This window comes from Adiantum capillus-veneris, chromosome 12 (assembly GCF_014529385.1).
Source record: "Adiantum capillus-veneris isolate H3 chromosome 12, ASM1452938v2, whole genome shotgun sequence".
In the NCBI taxonomy this organism is placed as follows: domain Eukaryota; kingdom Viridiplantae; phylum Streptophyta; class Polypodiopsida; order Polypodiales; family Pteridaceae; genus Adiantum; species Adiantum capillus-veneris.
The window spans coordinates 130,210,787-130,234,066 of NC_140942.1; the positions used below are offsets into that span (position 1 = coordinate 130,210,787).

General features: G+C 47.2%; 1 protein-coding gene across 2 annotated transcripts in view; it reads right to left on the bottom strand.

Moving 5' to 3' along the window:
• The window catches only part of MGP2 (MALE GAMETOPHYTE DEFECTIVE 2), a 99,432-nt gene that overhangs the window by 16,041 nt on the left and 60,111 nt on the right, over positions 1–23,280 (bottom strand). For both annotated transcript variants that reach the window (XR_015189879.1, XM_086525726.1), the window contains exons 3-4: positions 20,678–20,764; positions 20,504–20,581 (exon numbers count right to left, since the gene is read on the bottom strand). Coding sequence is in view for 1 of the 2 variants with exons in the window: in XM_086525726.1 (XP_086381852.1) it covers positions 20,504–20,581; positions 20,678–20,764 (165 nt within the window). In the remaining variant the exon portion in view is untranslated. The remainder of the gene's footprint in view (positions 1–20,503; positions 20,582–20,677; positions 20,765–23,280) is intronic.

Sequence of the window (23,280 nt, forward strand, 5' to 3'; positions counted from 1 at the left end):
TACGGACCTTTCCAGATCACTGACAAGATAAATGATGTCTCCTTCCGATTGAAATTGCCAGATACTTGGAGGACTCATAATGCATTGCATGTGAGTCTCTTGAAACCTGTTAAGGGTGATGTGCCTGATGATGGGGAGCCTGATGAGCAACCCAAAGTGGAAGAAAACGAGGAGATCCTTGTTCCTGAACAGATTTTGGCACATAATGATACGAAGAAAGGTAAAGTCCAAAGGCGGTTCTTGGTTAAGTTCAAGAACTTTCCTGCATTTGATGCGAAGTGGATGGAGGAGGAGGACCTGGCAGATACTCCTCGGATTGTGAAACTTTACCTCGATGTTTTGGTTTAGCATAGTCTACTCCAAACGGAACCCAGAAACTCAACTTGGCCGAAGATCTGGTGCAGCGGGATGCACAAGAGGGGAGTCACTCCACTCCTTTGTCAACAGATGCCTCGATTTTGATACTAAAGTCACTGATGTCTCTTTGAGCTTCAGGGATGCTGAGAGCTGACAATATTCTCCTTGATGACTTTATAAAATGGAATTCCTGATTATGATACTGATTTGTTCTGGACTTCTTGTGAGTGCAGGAACTGATAGCCGAAATGACTGCAGCATTTTGGTCTGATTGATCTCGAATAGACATGGTTGCAATAGGGGTTAGTCAATCGGACATCGATAAGGTCCCGATTGGACCTAGATGTGATTGCTAGCTACATTGCCGATAAATCATAGTCTAAGATCCGAATGAATGTTGAATGTCATGTGATGTCCTTCGATGTCTGGTGATGTCCTGTGATGTCGTGTGATGTGACTGTCGATTTTGTACATGTGGTAGATGTGTCTTCCTAGTACGTAGGTACTAACAGTCAGTGTCTGCTAAGACGGTTTATGGCTTTTGTCGGTTTTGCAGGCGTAATCGCGGTCGATTACAATGCTTTCAAGAGGGGGGTATGTCACAAAGTGATGACGTGGCGGACAGCAGAAACCCTAATTTCTGCCAGTAACCCTAAAATTCCTGCAAACCCTAAATTTTGCCAAAAACCCTAATTTCTGAAAATCGCGGAGGCGGATTATTAATTTATATTTTTTTTGGAAAATGATGAGCGACGCGAATTTTGCTTTTGCTTTTTTTTTATAAAAAAAAGAGAAAAGACTCTCTAAGAGAGAGAGAGAACTGATGCTTTTGATTTTAAAAGCTTTTGGGGCTCTGCTATTGGGCATCCCTTGTAACCTTTAAATTAGTGGTGAGGGCCTCATTTCTCAGAGCATCTGGACGCAGAGTCTGAGAGTGAAACCCTAACCGCTCTCTTGTACTTTGATGATTGATTAATACAAAAAGAAATACCGAAAGGGGCGCCAGTCTCTGGGGCCAATATCTCTAGGCACGGAACTCCGCCAGGCCAGTGTAAATCTATTGTGATCTGTGAATTGTTTTGAAGTGGTTATTTGGTGCTGTCGCGGTTGATTCTTGACTTGGAGTGTCCAAGTTTGTTACACCCCTTCTCTTCTGCAGACCGCCGAGGAGTCCCTTTCTTTCAATACACTGTTCGGCTTGGACGTCATATACTTGCAGCACAGAGAGAGGCCCGTCCCGCTGCAGCACGTCATTGGCAGGAGGAGGGCCTCACAGTCGAGTTCTTGACAGCTTTTTGGCAGAGGCTGTGGGACTCCAGACAGCCGAGGTGCGTCACTTTGTTCCAATGGTTGGTTGCACATAGAGCCACAGCAGTAGGGAGTTGGCTTGTGCATAGTGGTCTCTCGGCCGCATGTGCAACCTGTGACCAGAGAGTCAGCGTCACTGTCTTTGGGACTGTCCCTCGGCCCAGCAGGTGTGGCTGCGAGTTTTTCGGCTGATGCCTGCCCTCTCCACGGCTCGACAGTACACTTGGGGGCAGCGGCTTGGTCCACCCTCACGGGCCCGGCACTTCAGTTTGAGCTATCTTCCACCAACAGGATGATAGTGATACAGGGGGGGCGACCTACACTCCAGCCTGCTATAGATCTTACTCCACAGGAGTGGAGCAGTGAGAGAGAGGAGTGTTGGGAGCTCATCAGCGGCCTAGCTCTCTGGTTCATCTGGCGGGCCCACTGTTTCCGCATCTTTGAGGCTCGCCCTGTGCCACCTGCAGAGATTGTTCGTGACTTTAGGCTAGAGCTGATCCATACTCTCAGAGGACAGCTTGAGGGACTACAAGGCAGCTCAGATCGCATGCGGGAGCGCCGCGAGGCTTTCCTTCGACTCTGGCGCCCTGGGCCTTTCTACACCATGGTCCAGGGGGTGCTCAGATGGCACTACTGTCCACCTGTGTGGCTCTTCCCTCCTCCCATCTCTTGATTTAGCCCCATTGTATATATGTTGTTTTTTCATTGGGAGAGTCTCCCCACCATGCTTGTTGTAGCCCTCTCCTGCAGAGGTGGATGTAGCCCTATGGGCAGTTTTCATTAACTAATAGAAGGATCTTTTTCTCGGAAAAAAAAAAAAAGACTGTGTATGCAATGTAGATGAACATAGAGACGGAGTGACAACCCGTTCATCAAACACATGCAAACAATGCGGTCGAATCTTTTCTGTACGAACGAAATCAATCAACTGTGGCAAATCCCAATGGAAATGCCCATGCTTGGTGCTCATACTATCATGTGCTCTTTCGGAAACTGTGTCATGCCAAGGAAGAGACATGGAATGTGACTTCCTGACATACAAACTTTTCATGCACAATCCGCATACATTCGTGCCCATCCATGAGAGAAACGTGCTCAACATACAATATGTCATGCCTAAGAAAAGGGATCACATAACGATGTTGACTAAAATACAGGAAACCTTCACGAATGAAACACTCGAACAATGCGTGCGTATCAATCATGCGAACACATAATACTTCCTGTGATGGTTCTTTGGACCAAGGCTCAAGAGCCAAGATCGCTTCTTCGGGATCTATCCGATCTTCTTGTGGGGGATCTGTGGACCTTGACTCGAAAGCCAAGATCGATTCTTGGTGATTGATCAAATCTACAACGAGGTTAGCTTCGCTAGGAAAAGCATCAACTAACACATCATCATTGTGAAAATCACATCTTGTTCATGCAATTCATCATGCTTGTCTTTATCATCCAAATTATCATGCAAATCATTATCATTCAAATCATCATGCTTCGCATAATCATGCAAATCCTGTGTGTCATGCTGTGGAGAAAAAGAGACTGATAGAGTCTCCTTATCTCGAATTCTTTCAACCTTGTACTGCATAGTAGCAATGAGAGATGGAGAAGGAGAAGTATCCACTCCATGAAAGACAGTAGAAGAATCACTTTTGGCATTGAGAGTTAAAGTGTTGGCCTCAAAATCAATGAGAGCGTTAGTCTCACGAAACCATCGAATGCCCAAAATCATATCACATCCTGAGAGAGGAGAAACAACTAATCTTCTAGTGAAGGCAGTCTATTGAATTGCAAACAAAACATCAAGGCATTCCTTGGTGATGAGAGCGTCCATACCAGGATGAAAGCCAGAGACCTCGATAGGAGATCTCGGACTAACTTCGAGGCGGGCTCTCTCAACAAGAGAGGAACTGATCACATCATGCATACTACTTGGGTCAAACAATATGACAAAACAGTGCCCCGACGTACGACCATAACATTTAATGAGAGAATCATCAATGGGAGGGTCCTGAGAAACTTTGGGCACAATCGTGTTATCATTCATTGCATTGACAAATGTAGTGGGTGTTGTGGGTTCTTTAGAATCATTCGATTCAAGCTTAGGACATGTTCGTTTTATGTGACCCTTAATGTGACAATGAAAACAACGACCTTCCTTACAATAAGTGCTTTGTTCTTCCGAAGTGATGTATCCTCCTACAATTCCTTGTGCTACCTTTTCATCTGGAGTAAGCTTAGGTTTAGCAATTGTGTTAACCTTACCCTTAGATTCATTGGAAGAATTCTTTGATGAGATATTGTTGGTAGATTGGTTAGAAGAGTTATCATTCTTACCATTCTTACCGTTCTTACCGTTCTGCGGGTTCTGAGAAGTCTGCGAGGTACTTGTGGAAGTCTTGTTCTCCTTAGGCTTCCCCTTGTTGTGCTTCATCTCCTGTGCGAGAGCAATCGCTACCGCCTTGTTGAGATCAATTGGATCGAATACCTCGACATCGTACTTGATATACTCGTCCAATCCAAAGAGAAAAGCATCTTTGCGCTCATCATCCGACATGCGTAATTGGGTACCTAGCTGCAAAACACGATTAGAAAAAGACATAACCGGCATACCATTTTGCTTGAGAGCGCGCCAATCATCCTTCAACCGTGCGAGATACTGAGGTGACATAAACCGCGCCTTGAGCTTGTCTTGGAAATCAGCCCAACTAAAGGACAGGGACGTGAAATCGTCGGCTGCCTCTAGGTGCGCGGCTAGCTGTGCCTCTTGCCATGCGTGGTACCAATTAATGGCATCACCGGCAAGGTACATAGCTACCGTCAAAACTTTGCTATTGCTCGTCTTCTTAGTCGTCGCAAAATAAGCATTAAATTGATGCAACCAAGAATGAATAACTGTAGCATCCATCTTACCGTCATACTTACTGAAAATTAACTTTTCTGTAACTGGATGGTTGGAATCCGCGTCGTGGCTTGCGCCACTTGACGAACTTCCACGATCTTTGGGTGGATCGGTCTTCGAGGCTAGGATTTGGGTAATAAATTCTTGATTGCGAAGCTCCCTTTGAGCGTCACGCTCGGCCTCCATAGCCAATCTATGTGCAGCACGATCGGCCTCCAATGCTGCGTTTCTTGCTGCCGCTTCTTCCTTCCTTAGTTCTTTTCTTACGTCGCGCTCGCGTTCTAAAGCAAGGCGCTTGTCTTTCTGTCTATCCATCATGACCATCATTTGCTTCATCATTGCCTCCATAGGGTCTGGCGTAGATGGCGAAGGGGGAGAGTTGGAAAAACCTCCTGGTGGGGAGAATGCTTCGTCGCCTCTCTCATGCTTATCACCTGAATGCAAAGTATCCATGCCGCTTCGGGTGACGACCATGCACTATGATCTTGGGGTCTTAAGCTCGCGAGGAACTTGGTTCTTGAGGGACTTGAGGTTCTTGAGGTCCTTGATTCGTGAGAATCTTGGGTTCTTGAGGTTCTTGAGGTTCTTGAGTTTTGAGGGTCTTGGGTTCTTGGGGTTCTTGAGGTTTTCTTTCGCTTGCAAATCGCGTTGGAGAAGAATCTTCTCTTCACCCGAGTTCTACTCCTTTCTGCGGCGCACCCCTTGGCGGCCTTGCGCTCACACCAAGGTTGCTTTTTCCCACCTCACGCCAGCCGCTAAGTGCACGGTCCGTTCTCAATGAGTGAAAAGAGACACAAGGGGAGGCTGGACAAGCCCTTCTTTCTTGGGATTCCTGTCACTCTTCAACAAAACACGATTAGGAATCGCCACGCCCAAGTAAACTTGGGTTCGTGCGATCACAACAAGCAAAAAAAATCTTGTGGTTCTTGTGGTTCTTTCCTTGAGTAATGCAGAACACTTCCAAAGCTCTGATACCAATGTAGGGTGCAGCGGAATGAATGTTGTATTTTCTCAAGATTAGTGATCTTTATTGCTCAAGGTTCCTTTTAGTTCTTTAGGGAAAGAGAGAGCTTTCCGTCTTGTAGACTGCTGTGGTCACAAACAAAGTGAGTGGATTGTGAGTGCAAGTGAATGAGACTGAGAGAAGGAGAGAAAAGAGATACGACACCGAGAGGTTGTAAAACCCTCCTCCGAAGGCCCCACTCTCGTCGGCGAGAGCCGACGAGAGTGGTCTACTTTGATTGCACAAAGGTGTACAATGCGTATGCAATGGACTGATGCAATGGGACTATGCCGATGACGACGACGACTTCGTGGCTGAAAATTGGGATCTTCTATCTGCTAATTTTCATGGACTGTTCGGGGCTGAAAAAGGCTGTTTCCTACTGCTGTCCTAGGGCTGACAATGACTGTTTTGTCAACTGAATTTTACTGTCCCTGTAGGGGCTGAACTGGTGAACAAAAACGCTGACCTAGCTGCATTTTTGGGCTGCGTTTTGGTTGCTGCAGGGCTGAGAAAAAACGCTGGCTGCAGGTCTCTTATCGTTGACAAAAACGCCAGGTACTGATGCCAAAACGCTGCAGTAGGCTGATGCTGAAAACGCTGCAGATCTGCAACAACTGCTAGCGTTAGTAAGATCTGGGGGCTGCTGCTAGTGGAGGGAGAAACGCCAGGCTTCAGAGGTTCAAGGGGATGGCGATGGATATCCTGGAAAGCAAAAACGCTAATGCTGTTGGGTTCTGTCACGGGAAAAACACCGAGGGTGATGGGAGGTATGGCGATGGGTCATGAGGGGGGGTACTGCTGAGAAGTTGCCTGTTGAGCAGGAAGCTCCTGTTGCCTCTTCTGCCAAAAAGTGCTAACTTGGGTTTTCTTATATATTAACTTAGCAAAATTGCCCTACCTACTTTTGTTGGAAAGTCACTTAAAAATAATAAGTGAAAATACCAATAAATAGGAAAATAGGCTAAATGCACTGGAAAATTCCCCCAACTGATGCTAATGGATTATGATGGGAATTCCGATGATCATGCTATGTGTAACCGGAGGATATGCATCCATGCTCAGTGACTGGGCATACACGGTCTACGAATAGACTCATAAAAGTGCCAAATCACTGCTAATCTGAACTGACTGAACCCTGCTGTGGTGTAGCTTGTCCACGGACACAGGGTTGGGATGTGTCACGTGACACCACCTCTTATGGAATATTGTCGCTGTCTCGTCTCTCCAGCACGACTCACTTGGATCTCCGGACCACCCAAGCCTGTATGCGAGTCATGCCCCGCTTCGACCTCGTTCCATATCTTGCCAAAATGGCCATCGAAACGACATAGCCCTCGGAGAGAGAGATAGAAATCCGTCGAGATTTCAGCCATAGACAAGGCATTGACCTCAAGAATCTTGTTGAGCGCATCGGGAACTCGATTGCGTGATCCTTTTCCATAACGGATCTCAAAGTCAAACTCTTGTATAAGCTCAACCCATCTAGCCTTCCGGCCTCTGAGATCACCCTAATCACAGATATAGCGCAAGGAATGATGATCTGTCCATGCAACAAACGTAGAGCCATATAAGTAGTGCCGCCATTTCCTCAAGGCGTGGACTACGGCATAAAGCTCCTTTTCATACGTTAGGTAACCCATCTCAGCGTCAAAAAGCTTCTTACTTTCAACGCAACAAAACGTCCATCCTGGTATAATGCCGCACCAATAGCATAATCACTAGCATCCGTTTCAACCACAAACGGTTTGCTAGGATCCACAATGTGCAATATTGGCGCAGTAGTCACCAAGTGCTTTAGTGTCCAAAAGCTCTCATCGAGACGCTCATTCCAGACAACAGAGGGATTACCTTTACGATGAGGACCCGAAGTCTTTGGCCCTTTCACCTCTCCTTTTAAAAGTTGCGTAAGCAAAGCAACAACTTTAGAGTAATCCTTGGTAAACTTGCGAAAGAATCCAGTAAAGCCTAAAAAGGACTTTACTTGGCGTACATTCTTCAAAATGGGCCAATTTCGCACTTTATCCAACTTTTCAAGGTCAACGCGAATTCCATAGTGAGTAATGATATGACCCAAGTACAAAAGCTCTTTCCTAAAGAATTCACACTTAGAAGCCTTAGAGTAAAGCTTCTCAGTCCTCAGTACTTCGAGAACAATGCGTATATGCGCTAGGTGCTCAGGTAAACTTCGGTTGTAGATCAAGATATCATCGAGAAATACAACAACGAAGTTGCCTAAAAATGGTCTCAGCAGATCATTCATCATCTGCTGAAACGTAGCTAGAGCATTGGTCAAACCAAAAGGCAAGACCAAAAACTCGTAGTGACCATAACGCGTATGGAAGCCTGTCTTAGGAATATCTTCCAGTTTGATCCGTATCTCATGATAGCCTGATCGTAGGTCTATCTTCGTAAAATACAACGCTCCATGGAGCCGATCTATCAGATCGTCCATGCACGGGAGCGGATACTTGTTCTTGACAATGAGCTTGTTCAACCCTTTGTAATCGACGCACAAGCGCATAGTGTTATCCTTCTTTCGGGAAAGTAACACTGGCGCTCCCCACGGGGACTTACTTGGCCAAACAAAACCCCTGTCAAGATAATCTTTCAGCTGTCGTGAATCTCGTCCTCCTCGATTTTACTAAACCGATAGGGTTGCTTTGAGAAGGGCTGACTATCAGTCACCAACTCAATGCCATGATCTACTCCTCTCGAAGACGGCAAGCCAGGAGGTAGATCTTCAGGAAAAACAACCTTGAAATCAATTATGATTTCTCGGGTAAGGTTGGATTCGTCGAAATCCCCAAGTTCAACAGAAGAACATGAAACATTTTTACGAGATTCAGTGATAGAAGTACCAAGCACTAATGAATCAAACCAAGCAGATGGTACACATTGATAAAAGTCAACATCAGAAGACTTTATTTCTTTATACATTTCCAAAGCAGTAACAACTGGTATTGCAAAACCATTATTTACAGACTTCTGATTACAAAGCGACACAGATACATGAGGCATGTCCTGCTTAACAAAAACAAGAGAGTGATGTACATAGTCTATATACAATGAGTCTTGTTTATCATAAAACCATGGAATTCCTAAAATAACATCTGCTCTGTCCAGGCGCATGATGTGGAAATCCAGTTTCTCTTTGTAATTAGCTAGCTTGAGCGACAAGTCTGGAGCCATCCGATTCCGTACATCCGTATCCACGCCACGAGCCATCTTCACGTGATACTCATAGTCACTGTCCCGCACCCGCCGCAGGCTTTGTTTCTGCACCAATTTTGCATCCACAAATTGTGTGAGCTTCCACTATCAAGGAGTACAGTCACGTCGTGACCATTGATCTTCCCGGGGAAACGGAGAAGATCGTGCTTATCAAACACTTTGGTGCTAAAAGTACAATTAGTGCATGAACTATGCGGTAAATGATGGATTTCAACTTGAACAACATCAGAGTTACCTGAGATCTCGTGAATTTGAACCGAAGGACGGCCTTGCGGTTTCTTCGTCTTCTTCTTGGGGCAATCTTTGATTTGATGACCCGTCTAGCCACATCCAAAGCAAGCCCCCCTTCTTCACTGCATCAGCAACTGAAGCATTTTTTGCTCTCTTCTTCTCCTGAGAAGATCTCGGCGGTGATTTGGACTTATGCTGGAATCGGGGTCGCTTCCTCGAAGCACCCTCACCGGATTGATGGTCTGCAGTTCTTTTCTTCTCATAGTTTGCTCCATTTATCAAATGGAACGTCCTGGCCTTTGCCACTGCATCCTCGACGTCAATCGGGGCTTTGTCCTTGATTAAGGCCCAACGGTAATCCTCATGTAATCCCAGCAGGTACATGTGCACCGCGTGCGTAGAATCCACCTTGCAGAAGGTGAGCGCCTCTTTGAAAGCTGTCGTATACTTATCAAAAGACTGAGTTTTCATCGAAAGACTCTACAGTTTGGCATTAGCTTTCAAAGGGTCCACTTTGGCGAAATCCCTCTTGAATTTTACACAAAAATCAGCCCACGTCGTAGGCTTCTCTGTCATGTCACGCCACCAGGTAAGCGCCTTACTGTGTAGATAGAGAGGAATCGTCTGAATCCTCCGTTCATCATGCTCCCCATGGAGATCAAAATATGTGGTCCACTGGTGCAGCCAAATATTTACAGCCAGTTCCGTACACTCCTTCTCTTCCCCTGAGAAATTTGTAGTTTTGTACGGAATCGTGGCAGTCGGACCACCCTGTGAACGCCCAAAAGCAGCACTCTGCATCCGCAATTGCTGGAGATGGGTTTCACCCTCGGAAATACGCGCAGTCGTCAATTAAGCCATATTTTCGAGAGTAGAGAGTCGGGAATTGAGCCCTTGCACGACCCTTCGAGAGAGGCCAAGCGAAGGTTCGTCTGAACATTCGCGTTTTCCAGAGCGGTAACACGCTGGTTGAATCTCTGGAAAGTACTTGTAATCCATGTGTAGAGAGCATGCGTAAATGGAATTTGAACATTACCTGGCGCGTCGTTACCTGAGCTGGAGAAATCCATGGCAAAGTGTGGGAAAAACCGGAAATTTCACACGAAACCGGGCCTTTTCTGCACTTTTCGGTCACGAAAAGTTGAACTTCGAGTAGCTCTTCGTGTCGGCGTGAGCGTCTGAAGGCAGGCAGGTGATGGCAGGAGCGCGGAAGCACGAGCAGGTGAGAGAGAGCAAGATCGGGAGAGAAGCTAGAGAGTCTAAAAATTCAATGCTCTGCAACTTACAAGTCTCTGTAAGTCAGTTTTAATAAAACTCAGGTTTCAGACCATACTTTTTTTAAAAACCCAAAATGTCCTGGCCACTTTAAAATAATTAAAGTGGTCACTTGATTTAAATAAACCAAGGCAAAGTGGTAGCATAAAAGAAAACTCTAGCGCAGGCTAAAAAAATCGAGCGTTGGTGTGCCTGCAGATGCCACGTGGAAGCAAAAAGCATAGAACACGTTAATTCATGCCGCACACGCAATGAGCGCTCAACTCAGCATCCACGCTGGAAGGAAAAGGATCCACGTTGGCATAAATTTCTCTGCGCAAGGATCCTCTCTCACTCTTCGATCCACCTTGGAGGTAACACAAAGGAGAGCCTCTCTCTCTCTCTCTCTCTCTCTCTCTCTCTCTCTCTCTCTCTCTCTCTCTCTCTCTCTCTCTGTGTGTGTGTGTGTGTGTGTGTGTGTGTGTGTGTGTGTGTGTGTGTGTGTGTGTGTGTGCACAAGGGAGCATGAAGGAGGGAGATTCGAAAGGATATAACATGCTAAATTTAAATCTAAAACCAGCAATTCAATAAGTAATCCTCCGATTTAATAAGTAATCCACTGAAAAATTCCATTTTTCAGCACTTTCACCTGCCAATTAACATACTTTCAAGAAGAAAAGTAAGTAATTTCAGCAAATTAATCACTAACAATTACATGAAATTGAGGTTTCCCGACTCAGACGGATCTGCAAGTGTGCACACTGTCCATTCCGTAGCCAAGCATGCTCTGATACCATGAAATGAACGACAAGAGAGGATCTCCCGGCTACACAGACTGCCTACAGATACGCGTCGGACGAACCACCCGACCATAGCCACCATCCGGCAACTCCCCCGTGCTGGGGCCAGCGTCCGAGGACATAGACGTGCCCCTATAAGACCGAGCGTCCCATACCACCCGGCCTCACCTCCTCGAGGTGACCTCGCACACTCCTAGCCTCGCGGGCTAACCACTAGCACTCTGCCAGTGGGGGTCGATAATTGCCAATGAGGCCTTGGCCTCCCTTTTATAATAATGGCCGGCCACACTGGCCATGTTCACACTACGTCTGCCCGGACACTAGACGCCCATCCCGACGGCATCTGGGCTAAATCCCCTCTCTCGTGAGCGGGACATAACACATGGGGTGTATCATAATCATAGTAACATGGGACGCCCAATTTTGGGCTTCCTATCCCCACCCTCCTGTTCCCCTCGTCCCTGCATTGTCCCCTTGTTTCAAACCCCTCTTCAGGAAAGAAGATCCCGTCTAAGCCCCATCCCCCACTCCCCATTCCAGCTATTTGAGACACCTCCCATGTTACTATCATGACCATTAAGCTATGCCAAACCAACTAGCTCCATCCAGTACTGCTTTGTGATTGTATGAAGGTACACATGAATCATGGCAGACTGAGAAAACTCCTGAATGATCCTCCCACAATCTTAACGGAAGTGTGCCAACCTCTCCTGTATGCAATACTGGCATCAAGAGAGAAAGACACAAAGGAAGTTGTTATTAACATCTCGTGAAGTCGGCGCCTATGGGACAAGTCATAAACAACTTTGTCAATACACTCCACTTGAAGGATGATGCCATAAATGGCATTTAAAAAAATAAAAGTTGAGCTAACTCTCACAAGATGGCCACCACGTGCCAATAGAAAAGAACAGGTTGAACGGACTTTTAGCACTACAATAACAACTAAAACTGAGAGAGAGAGAGAGAGAGAGAGAGAGAGAGCACATGCGACACGGAGTGGCGGAATTCCACCCCAGAGAGTATTGGCCCCAAACCTTAGCGCCCCTCTCGGTATTTCTTTATATTACTTGAACTCAGTACAATGCCAGTACTCATGCTCTGCACCTTCACCCAAAAGAGTGCCAGAGACCAAGCCCTCTGCACTTACTTAAAGGCCCTTGGCCTTGAAAAGTAGTTTACATGAAAAGCTTGAAACTCAAAAACTAGCCCAAAAGGTGGCGCTGAAAAATCAGGCAGCACGTTTTGCGGAAATCCGTACAATTGCCACGTCAACAGTGCAAATTGCGAAAATCTGTTTTGTGTCATAAAATCTAATATCTAACAACCCAAATGATTTTCTCATATTAAACTGATCATTTAATGTGGGAGAATAAATGGGAACAAGAGTTAGAATAGAGACATGTGCTTTTAGATTTATCTCGAGACGGGACCAAAGGAAATGGGTCCAAATGGGAGATGGTCTACCAAAGAGCAATGCCAACCAATGGAGCTTAAAAGACCTTAGGGTTAGCTTCATTAAAGACCTCCAAAGGTTAGTGTTAGAAGTCCTTAGACCTAGGACCTTAGGCAAGCTAGGGCTGAGTTTGAGGTGGGAACCCGGCCCAGGCTTGAGGCACTTGTCGTGCTTGCTGACTAAGGTGCTTGAGGTGCGTGTCGTGCTTGCTGATAAGATGCTTGAGGTGCTTGTCATGCTTATGGGACAAGGTGCTTAAGAAGCTTGAAGTCAAACCAAGGCCCACAGTGAGGGGGGCGAGCCCTACTAGTAGGGGATGTGAGAGACTACCACTTGCACCCTCTGAAGGGTCACCTCTTCCACAAGAGACAATAGGGACACATGTCAAGCTCCTCCTCATGTTGCCCTCATGGTGTGCTTGAATCCTATTGGCTAGGCTTTAAAGGGGTCCAATGAGCATTTAGTTTAATTAAATAATTATATAGGCATTATCAAGCCCTCTCTCTCAAAGGGGTAAGGAGGACACTTGGCCAAATGCTACCCTTGCTGCTTGATGTGCACTAGCTTGCAGAGGTCCAATCAAATTCAATCATGAGCTACAAGGCCAGGTTTGGTACAGACTTTGTGGCCGTTGGCCAAGTTCTCAGTGACACCTTCGGACACAGCAGGATGTGTACACATTGTGGTACACTTCTTTGCTGACACGCAGAGCCCACCATGCTATGTATATATAAATGAGGACTCGTGGACAATCTTTACACTCACGCCTATCTCGGGGTCGCTCAGATGCGGATTACTCCCCATCCAAGACGGCCTCGAAGATAGCGAGGTTAGTTGTTGTTGCAGCATCACTTCTTTCTCGAATCCCATGAGGATTGTCTCATGAAATGTGCAAGGATTAGGAGGACCCCAGTTTTAGCACCAGCGGGGTCGGTTGCGTTAGGAGCTTCAGCGATGCCTTGTGGGTGGTGAGATTGATATTCTTATGTTGCAGGAGCATCATCTTAGTGAGAGCCACATTAGACGATGTGGTCTGATTTTGAGTGGTCGATATGAGACATTTTGGTTAGCTGCATTTGGACCTGGTGGGTCCGGGAGGGGTATGTATGACTATTCCAGACTCATGACAGCAGGCCATTGTGGGCAAAGGTATTATTGTGCCTGGCAGGGCTTAGTGGATTACTATGCAGGTTCACGGTTGCCTCATGGGCTTCCTGAACATTTATGCGCCCAATGTGGCAAGTGCACGTGCTGAGTTTTGGTCTCACATTGTAGAGTCTCTACCACACGCAGAGCAATGGTATAGTGGGGGAGAACATGGAGGACCCCTCTCACAGGATTGGAGGTAGCCATGCTATTGTGCACAAGGCTGAGTTGGCAACTTGGGTGTCACGAGGACGTGGCAATTGCTAACCTTAGTTGTTGGTTTCTTTCCGATGATTTTTATTTGTTTTTCGGGACCCTCTTTTTGAAGTTGAAAATGACTGGACACGTTGTATAGCCAGTGTGAAACGGCGGACGGCCAAGAGTTTCACCCGCAGACGAGAAGGGTAGGTCGACACAAGATGGTCAGGCCAGTCGGCACTAGAATCCGAGCTAATAACACGGTGCTAGGCTCGGTTCAAAGTCATTTAGGCTGATTTTTGCTTCTAAGTGTGCTACAGTGTGTGTGTGTGAGTAGTGGGTGCAGGTGATTACAGCTTTAATGGAAAGCTTGCCTTCTCCCTTGCTCTATGTAGCGCGACGATTTGCTCTCGCGCATCTCTCTCTCCCCTTTGCACATATGGTAATGCCCCACTAGTTCGGCTTCTCAGATGACCATGTACAGTTCTGGGGGTTTTATGCGCATTAGCCAAGGCAAGAGCCTTCTATACAGGAACCGGATTAGTTAATTAATAATCCCCTCAAGTACGCACAGTTCCATCGCGAAGGAATGCGAAAATGGAGAGTTTTCTCGCATGAAAACTCGTCCAATTTACACGGAAGCTGTCCCATTGCGTGCGGGATTGTCTGATACACGCGTAGACGTGTTCGCTCCGCCCAAAACGATCCAAAACAGAAAATTACAGCCTGCTGTGTTTTTCTGCAGGTTTAGAGTTTAGCACCTAAACTGTAGGACATTGCCAGGGGAGCCTCGAGAAAGCCATGGGATGCTTAAACAAGGCTTTGGGCACCTGACAGTGACAAAACAGGGAATTACAGCACGCTGAAATCGACTGGCAGCTCACTGGAAAGCTTCCAAACCGCAAGGGAAAGTGTCCTTGACGTGTACTTTTGACCCACATGGATTTTTTACATTTGTGCCGTTATGCTGGCGAAATTGGGTCAAAAACCTGCAATTACAGCCATGGACAGGTTTGGACAGCTTGGTGAGAATTAGGTGAAAGCGTTCAGATCGTTATGGAAAGTCACCGTGTACTTGGGATTTTGTCTGTGGAGACTTCTACTATGGTATGTTGCCGAAATAGGGTTAGAGTAGAGGAATTTCAGCCCGATAAAAGTGGGACAAAGTGTAGAAGTTTATAGGTTTTTCTCAAGTTTAATAAGAATAAAGAAATACCGAAAGGGGCGCCATTCTTTGGGGCCTACAAAGTTCAAGTAAAGTAAAGTTTCGGGTGAAAGCCAAAGTGTACCGCCCTACGGGCCGGTTTCATTGGGAGTGTCTATGTATGCCCTTGAGGGTTTTGAATGTTTGGCACCATTCGAACTTTGTGAGGCCCCAAGATAGCTTGTCCTTCTCTCGCTCGGACCGCAGAGTAGGAGGAGTATATCTATCTCGGATAGAACACTTCTACGCCAGTGACCACATCTATGACATGGGTGGATCTGTTTGCATTCTGGCAGGGACTTCTTTTTCCGCAGTGATTCTCACAGTGGCAGACAGACAAAGGAGACACGCAGGACTCCCCTGCTGGTAGAGTGGCCTCTCGACTTGCTGAGCTTAGTCGCTTGTTCCTCCAGGAGTCTGCAACTCGCTTAGCTGCAGCCAGGGAGGAGGAGAAGCGTCTCCGACGGGGCGTTGTTTCCTTGCATAGGATGCACGAGCATCATCCAGACAATCCTTGGTTGGAGGAGCACTTGCAGCAGGCTCGATAGGAGTTGGCGAATATTGAGGAGCAACGTCATGAGTTTGCTTTCCATCACCAGGCATCTCAGTGTAACCAGGAGGGTGACAGAGTGATTGGGGAGTTCTTTGAGATGGTGGGGCCCCGCCATGCGCACACCAATGTCGAGTCGGTTGCTTTAGAGCCTAAGGATATGCGTGGAGTTGCTACTGGCTTCTACCGTAATCTGTTGTCAGCGGAGCCTCAGTCAAAGCGTCACGATGCATGCAGAGAGCAGGTTTGGGCATTGATGCCCTGTCATGTGACTCAGGAGATGCTCCAGAGACTAGAGCTTCTCCTCTAGCTAGAGAAGCTCCATGAGGCCCAAGGAGCACTCCTCCGACGTAGTTGTCTAGGGGAGGATAGTTTTACTCCCAGTTTTCTCTTGGAGTTCTGGGACTTGCTTGGTTCAGATCTCTACAGCGCATTTCAGTACATCTTGCACACAAGAGAGATGCCTGACAGCATGAGTGAGGGCTTGATTTACCTTAATCCCAAGGAGGAAGGCTTCTTGGATGAGATTCGACAGTGGCGACCCATTACCATCCTCAACTCAGCCTACAAAATTCTAGCAAAGGCTCTAAGCTTGAGGATTCAGCCACTACTAGAGAGCATTATACATGGGACCCAGACAGGTTTTGTCAAGGAGTGTAGTATCATTGACAACATCTTCACTTTTTGGGAGGCGTCTGTCCTCGTGCGTCTCTGAGAAGAGGATCTGGTGATACTTCTTCTCGACTTTGAGAAGGCTTACAACAAAGTTGACAGGGACTTCTTGGAGGGCACTCTATGCAAGATGAATTTCTCAGATGCTTGGATCAGAGGTGTGTCAGCTCTCCACAGACGTGCACACCGTCAGGTGCTTTTGGCAGGGGGTAGAGGGGAACGAATTATGCTCGCACACTCGGTCAAACAGGGTTTCCCTCTAGCCCCCTTTCTCTTTTTGTTCTATGCTGAGGCGATGAGAAGATTTTTTGTTTCACAGCATGGCTTGTGTGGGTTAGAGCTCCCTATTCGGGTAGACAAGCTAATGGATGTTGAGTTTGCCGACGACTCAGCTTTGTACTTGGAGGGCTAGGAGGCCAACATGCACAAGAGTGAGCACGCTCTAAAGGTGTGAGCACTTGGAGGGCTAGGAGGCCAACCTACACAGCACAAGTGTGAGCACACTCTAGAGGTAGGCGCATTGATCAACTGAAGAAAGACGGTGGCTTTCTGGGTTGGCAATGCTCCTACGCCTGATTGGTCGCCAAGTGAGGGTTTTAGATGGATTCCCCCAAGGACTGCAATTCGATACTTGGGTTGTCAGGTTGGTCTGGACTTGTCCCCTGAGTAGCAGACTGCTCCCCTCCTCATGTCCATTAGGAAGAAGTTGCTGCATTGGAGTTCGGCACGGCTCTCTTTGGCACGCAGAGTTGTAGTGGCCAACCAAGTTTTGTTGGCCACTATGTGGTACATCACATCTTACTCGATCTTCTCGAGCTCTTGTATCAGCCAACTGTACAGGCTGATCAAGAACTTTCTTTGGTTAGGGCACAATCCCCAGTTCGCCCGAGCCAAAGTAGCCTGGCATGTCATCGCCTTACCAAGTTCTCAGGGGGGGCTGGGGATCGTTGACCCAGCACACCAAAGCAGAGCCCTTCTTGGGAAGTTTGTGGTCAGAGGACTGCTTCATGGACTTCGAGCTTGGGTGCCTCATGCAAGAGGCCCTTGGAGCCCTTCCATCAGGTGGATTTTCACAGACATGCGCAGAGTTGGTCTCAACAGGAGGTTAGAGGACCGTTTTGTTGCAAGCCTTCTTAGATCCTGGGAGTTGTTGAGGAGTGGCCTAGAGCAGCATCAGCCCAATTGCATGGAGGAGCGCTTGAGGCAGCCCCTTGTTTGGAACCCCATGGTCAGCACGCAGAGAGGCCACCTGGTTGGTAGTAGGCCTCATGTTTCTTGGGGTCCCGTGGCAGAGGGTCCAGCCCGCACTCTCGATGACTAGCATCAGTTTTCAGTTTTTCCGAGGAGGCTCAGAGCATCCAGCTACGAGGCATGCCAGGGGTGCATAGCATGTGCCAGGACATTACAGAGGCTTTACTAGAGGTGTGGCTCACTTCTCTTGAGACGGCAGCTCCGAGATGGATGGGGGCCTTCAAGCGACTGGAGGTCCTCATCGTAGTTCGGGCTTGCTCGTGCCCCACATGTTCTTTGAGGTTCAAGGAGAGGGTCGACTTCACAGAGTCCCATTAGAGGCTCCACACGTTGCTGAGTGTTGTTTTCAAAGGATACGAGTTTGGGCATCAGGGGAAGGACCTGTGTCTTAGATCTTGATCGTGCAGATCTTGAGACAAGTCACTAGCGGCTTTGGGCTTGGGAGAGCTGCCCTCTGGCACGAGAGCAGTGGGACCCTAGAGAGTGGGGCGTCACATACTCTTAGCAAGGAGGGAGGCTCGTCTTGTTGCAGCACTTCATTGGCAGGAGAAGGGTCTCACAGCTGAGTTCATCTCAGGTTTCTGAGAGCGGTTGTGGGACTCCAAACAACCGAGGAGAGTCACTTTGTTCCAATGGCTTGTTGCACACAGAGCTACAGCAGTTGGGAGCTCGCTAGTACACAATGGCTTTTCAACAACCTGTGCAGCTTGTGGTCATCCTTTGGAGAGTTGACGACACTGTCAGTGGGACTACCCCATGGCACAGCAGATTTGGCTTCGGGTTCTTCGGCTGATGCCAGCTCTTTTACAGCTCGACAATACACTTGGGGTGTTGCAGCCTGGTCCCCTCTTACGGGCCCTGCGCTCCAGATTGAGTTGGCTTCCACCAACAAGATAATAGTGATCTAGGGGGGCCGACCTACACTTCAGCTTGCCACAAAGCTTACCCCCCAGGAGTGGTGCAGAGTGAGAGAGGTGTGTTGGGAGCTCATATGTGGCCTCACACTCGTTCATTTGGCGGGCCCGCTACTTCCGCATCTTCCAGGCTCGCCCTATTCTCATCGGCAAAGATTGTTCGTGATTTTTGGTTGGAGCTGATTCACACTCTCAAGGGCCAGTTCAAGAGACTCCAAGGCAGAGATGACTGTATGCGGAAGCGTCGAGAGGCTTTCTTGCGACTCTGGCGCCCACGGCCTTTCTTCACCATGGTCCAGGGTGCACCCATATGGCACTACCGTCCACCTGTCTGGCTCTTTCCTCCTCCCATCTCATGATTTAGCCCCCATTGTACATATTCTGATTTTTCATTGGGAGTCTCCCCTTGCTCCTAAAATAGACCTCTCTAGTAGAGGTGGTTGTAGCCCTACGGGCAGTTTTATTAACTAATAAAAGAATCTTTTTCTCGACGGGGGGGGGGGGGAAGGGAAGGGGGGGGGAACTTGGACATGATGTGTTCATAGTTCATGGATGGAGATTCTTGGATGTGACGTATGGTCTATGAGGGGAATGGTGCTCAAGATGGCATCTTCATTATGGACGGTTGCAAATCCGAGGTGTATCGAGTAGTCGGCCACTACTGGGGTGTCCATGGTAGCTTCTTCATCAACTTGTTCTGCCTACATATTCTACTATGAGCTGCAGAGAGGGTGTTAAAGTTATGCATCTCAAGTGAATGCCTAGTGTGAACCTACTTATTTAATTGTCCATTTTAGGTATTTCTTACTTGTTTGACATGAGAATTGTAGCTAGCCCATGAGCAACTTCAAATTTGGTGCAAACTGGTAATGTCTTTAACCCTCCATGTACCACTATTGGGGAAATTGCTAGACTGTAAATCATAAGTGAAGTAGGTACACATCGAGAGACTTAAGAAAGACAAGTTGGGACCCCACCCCATGCTAGCCAAGAGCTATAAAACTCATGAAGGGGTGCGAGACAAATTACAATCACAGGAGGAGCAAGGCAAATCCTCAACCCTGCCCAATAGACCACTAGTGTCGGCCTAAAGGACAACTATGGGCTTCAATGCATGCGCTCAGCATTACAAAATATAAGGGTTAAATCAAACCTATCGTTCTACAAAACCTGGATTGCCACCCTCAACCCACACCCTAGCTTGGGTGTCCAAGCAAGCATTGCCAAGGGTCGTTAGTCCAAGTATGGTGATTGCATAAGGTTGCTCACAAATGATCCCATGTTCCTTTTTATAGGACTTCACAACCACCCTAGCTCAAGGGGTTGGTTCACACTGGTCGTACATAACCCAGGCGCCCATCCTGATGTCTTAGGGACAGCATCATAAGTTCCATAGCTCTCAAATGATGGAACACAAATGTATTGTCTCATGCCCTGCATAGCTTTGCTTGGGGCAGCAGGAGCCCTTTTGCTCCCAACCAACAATAGGGAGCACAATAACTTTCTATAGCCCTCAAATAATGTGTTTAACCTAATTACATGGATATACTGTCTGAGCCATCCTTAGCTTTGCATCTCTTCACATGGATCTCACATACTTGAGCTAGAGGCTAGAAGGGCAGCAAAGAAGTGAGACTTGTAGATTGTGGCATTCAGCAATAAGACAGAGCATAAGTGAACATCCAATGTATAATAAGGATCATAAGGTCAACATTCTGTCTTCAAAGAGGGTGCAGAGTGAAGACCATCAGAGATGCTTGGGGAGCTTTTGATGGAGCTAGACCGCCTAATGAACAGTAACTATCATAAATTGGGTACATGCATACATGCTCAGGAGGTGCGATCCATATTACAGAGGAATTGCACCATCAAGCTCTCATCAGGTCAGATTAGCTAGGTTCTGAGTCACTTGCCAGAAGCTCACACTCATTATTGATTTAGCTCATTAATCTAAGTAATAACAATTGACAACTAAAGTAGCTGAACAGAGTATCAAACAATTGCACCCACATTTCAAACCAACCTGCTCCCAGAGTAGCAGTGACTCGCAAACGTCGAAGCGGTACTCCAAAGGCTCGTACATTTTGAACTGTTGGTTGAACTGTACAAAAGACATACAGAAACTGAAACATGCAACAGTCTGTATTAAATGGGAATAACTAGGTTATAAAGCAGAATGATGTGTTACTATTCTTACCCAAGAGCTATTCGTTCCTTCTGGATATTTAAGAACTATCTCACATTCATTGATTGAGTAGGCAGAGAGCCCCAAGCCATTTGTTGCCTGAAATTGTAAACACACTATGTAAATTTATACAACAGATTATGGCAAAATGACCACCCTGAAAAGTTCAAATTGAAACATTGTCACTATCCACAGTACATAGTCACACTCACTTAAGTCTTATTGAAAAAGAACTTGCTTAAACGGACACTGTTCACCATGTCAATGTTTTGATATGATTTTCTAACTTGATATATATTTGTAGCACAAAAGAGAGTACTGTGGTCTCTGTGGTGAAGATCACCTCTGTGCACACAAGGTGCACTACAAGACATAGGTGCAAGGTACACACCACAATAGATAACTGAAAATGGCTCATAATAGCACCTTAGTACAACTGATGAGAGCAGTGAGCTTGAGAGAAGAACATTGGAAACTAAAAGAACACACTCTCTATACTTGCGTTGCTCAACAGATGCCTACAACTGATGACCACAACTAATGACTGACTTGCAGCCCACACAGCTCCATACCAAGACTCAAGACACAGGTACAATGGGGTTGCAAAGGCTGAGCTTCAATGGCTAAGTGCAGTGAGCACTGACTCTAAACAGACTAAGCGACGGGGACGAGTAGCTCAAGGATGAGTGCTCCCTTCTGCCAAGGGTGAGTGTTCCCTTAGACAGAGACTACCCGACTCTGCGGCACAGTGACTCTGACTCTCTACGTATTGCTAGGACTGGTGATACGGATAGACCCTCCCTCTAAGTTACACCCATGAAGATATCAAGCTGAGTGGCTTGCTCATCTGTACCCACTGCCAGTAAGGTATCTGGTCCACACGGTTACTGTTCACCCTTGGCCCACTGGTCCACACGGTGTCGTCTACCCTTGGCCCACACTGTTGCTGTTCATCCTTGGCCCGCTGGCCCACTCGTCCACACTGTCGTAGGTACACTGACCCCCTTTGTACACTAGGTGAACTTAGGTCCGGACTTCGGTCCACCAATCTAAGGCAGCACTTAAGCGCACGGGGTACACTAGTGCACCTTGGTATCTTGCCTCCTGGTTCCTGGCCATTAAAATCCCAAAATCCAAAATCTCCGGGCTCTTAAATTAGCAATTAGCATCAGGTACCAGGGACAAAAAATTGCATCATATCCAACTAGTTTTTGAGGCCTGAAAATATTGCTGCGTTTTTTCGTGCTTTGCTGGCGTTTTTGGTGATTTGCCGCGTTTTACACAAAACCCTCATCTTGTGCACCTACGGGAGCGGCCAAGGAACACTCAGGAGTCTTCTACACTGCCTGGAACTTGCAGATCTACACCTTAGACAGGTATCTACATCCAATCGGCACCATTTTCGGTACTTATTACTTGCTGTTTTTTCTCTGTTTTCAGCCCCTCGACGGCTGAAAAGTGCGAGAACCCTCTCCTCTGACACTCTACGACGCTCCCGCACCGACCGGTGGCGTACAGGCCCGCTGAAATCTCTATTACAGCAACGTTTTCAGCACCCTTTGCATCGTTTTTTTGGGCGGACAGCACGCTGAATTTTTACCTCTTGTGCGGTTGAACCACCCCTTGCTCGTCAGGACACCATCCGGTGGTTGTCCATGCGGTTATCTTGGATTGCTACAGCCTTGGGAACGGTACCTTCATTGACGACTTGCGATCTTATCGATCTACCTTTGGGACTTCTCTCTGAGCACGCGACATGTCGACTCCGAAGCAAACGGGACAACTACAACAGTCCCAAAAGGGAGCCACTACGTCTTCTGCGACTATAGCCACTTCCACTTCTGCGACTACGTCGCCATCTGCCAACGCTTCATCCAACAATTATGCCCTCACCCAATTTGCTGAGGAGAAGAAGTTGGATTTACACAACTATTCTGTGTGGAAGACACGAGTCCGCACAATTATTGCCTACCATCCACTCTAGGAATGGTTGAATGATTTCAACCATTCGGCTACTCAGCCTTCCCTTCCCACCGCCACTCAGGCCCAGATCGACGAGTGGGTGGATCGAGACATACGAGTCTTCACCTTTCTTTTGATGAACCTCTCTGACCGCATCACGAAGGAAGTTTCCAAAGAGAAGCATACACATCCATTGTGGAGACGGATTCTTGACCAGTTTGAGGAGACCTCGTTTGCCAAACAGATCACACTTGAACGGAAGTTGTACAGCCTCCAGTTCAAGGATTTCAACTCACTTCATGGGTTGACCCGCCGCATGCGGGAACTCTGGGACGACCTTGTCTCTACCGGAGGCGGCATCACCTCGGCACGCATGGCTGGCCTATTTGATCCCTATTTTCAGAGTTGGCTCACATTTGGACGTACCTCTTTTCCCACTTGGAACGAGATTCTCCCTTCCCTTGGACAGATTGAAGGGCACTCTGCATTCCGAGCCGGAGGTGTTGTTGATGCAGAAGGAGCTTTGATAGCTCAAGGAGGTAACAAGAAAGGTAAAGGTAAGAAGAAGAAGAACAACAAGGACATCGAATGTTACCATTGCCACAAGAGAGGGCACAGAGAATCAGAATGCAGAAAGAAGAAGCGAGACGAGG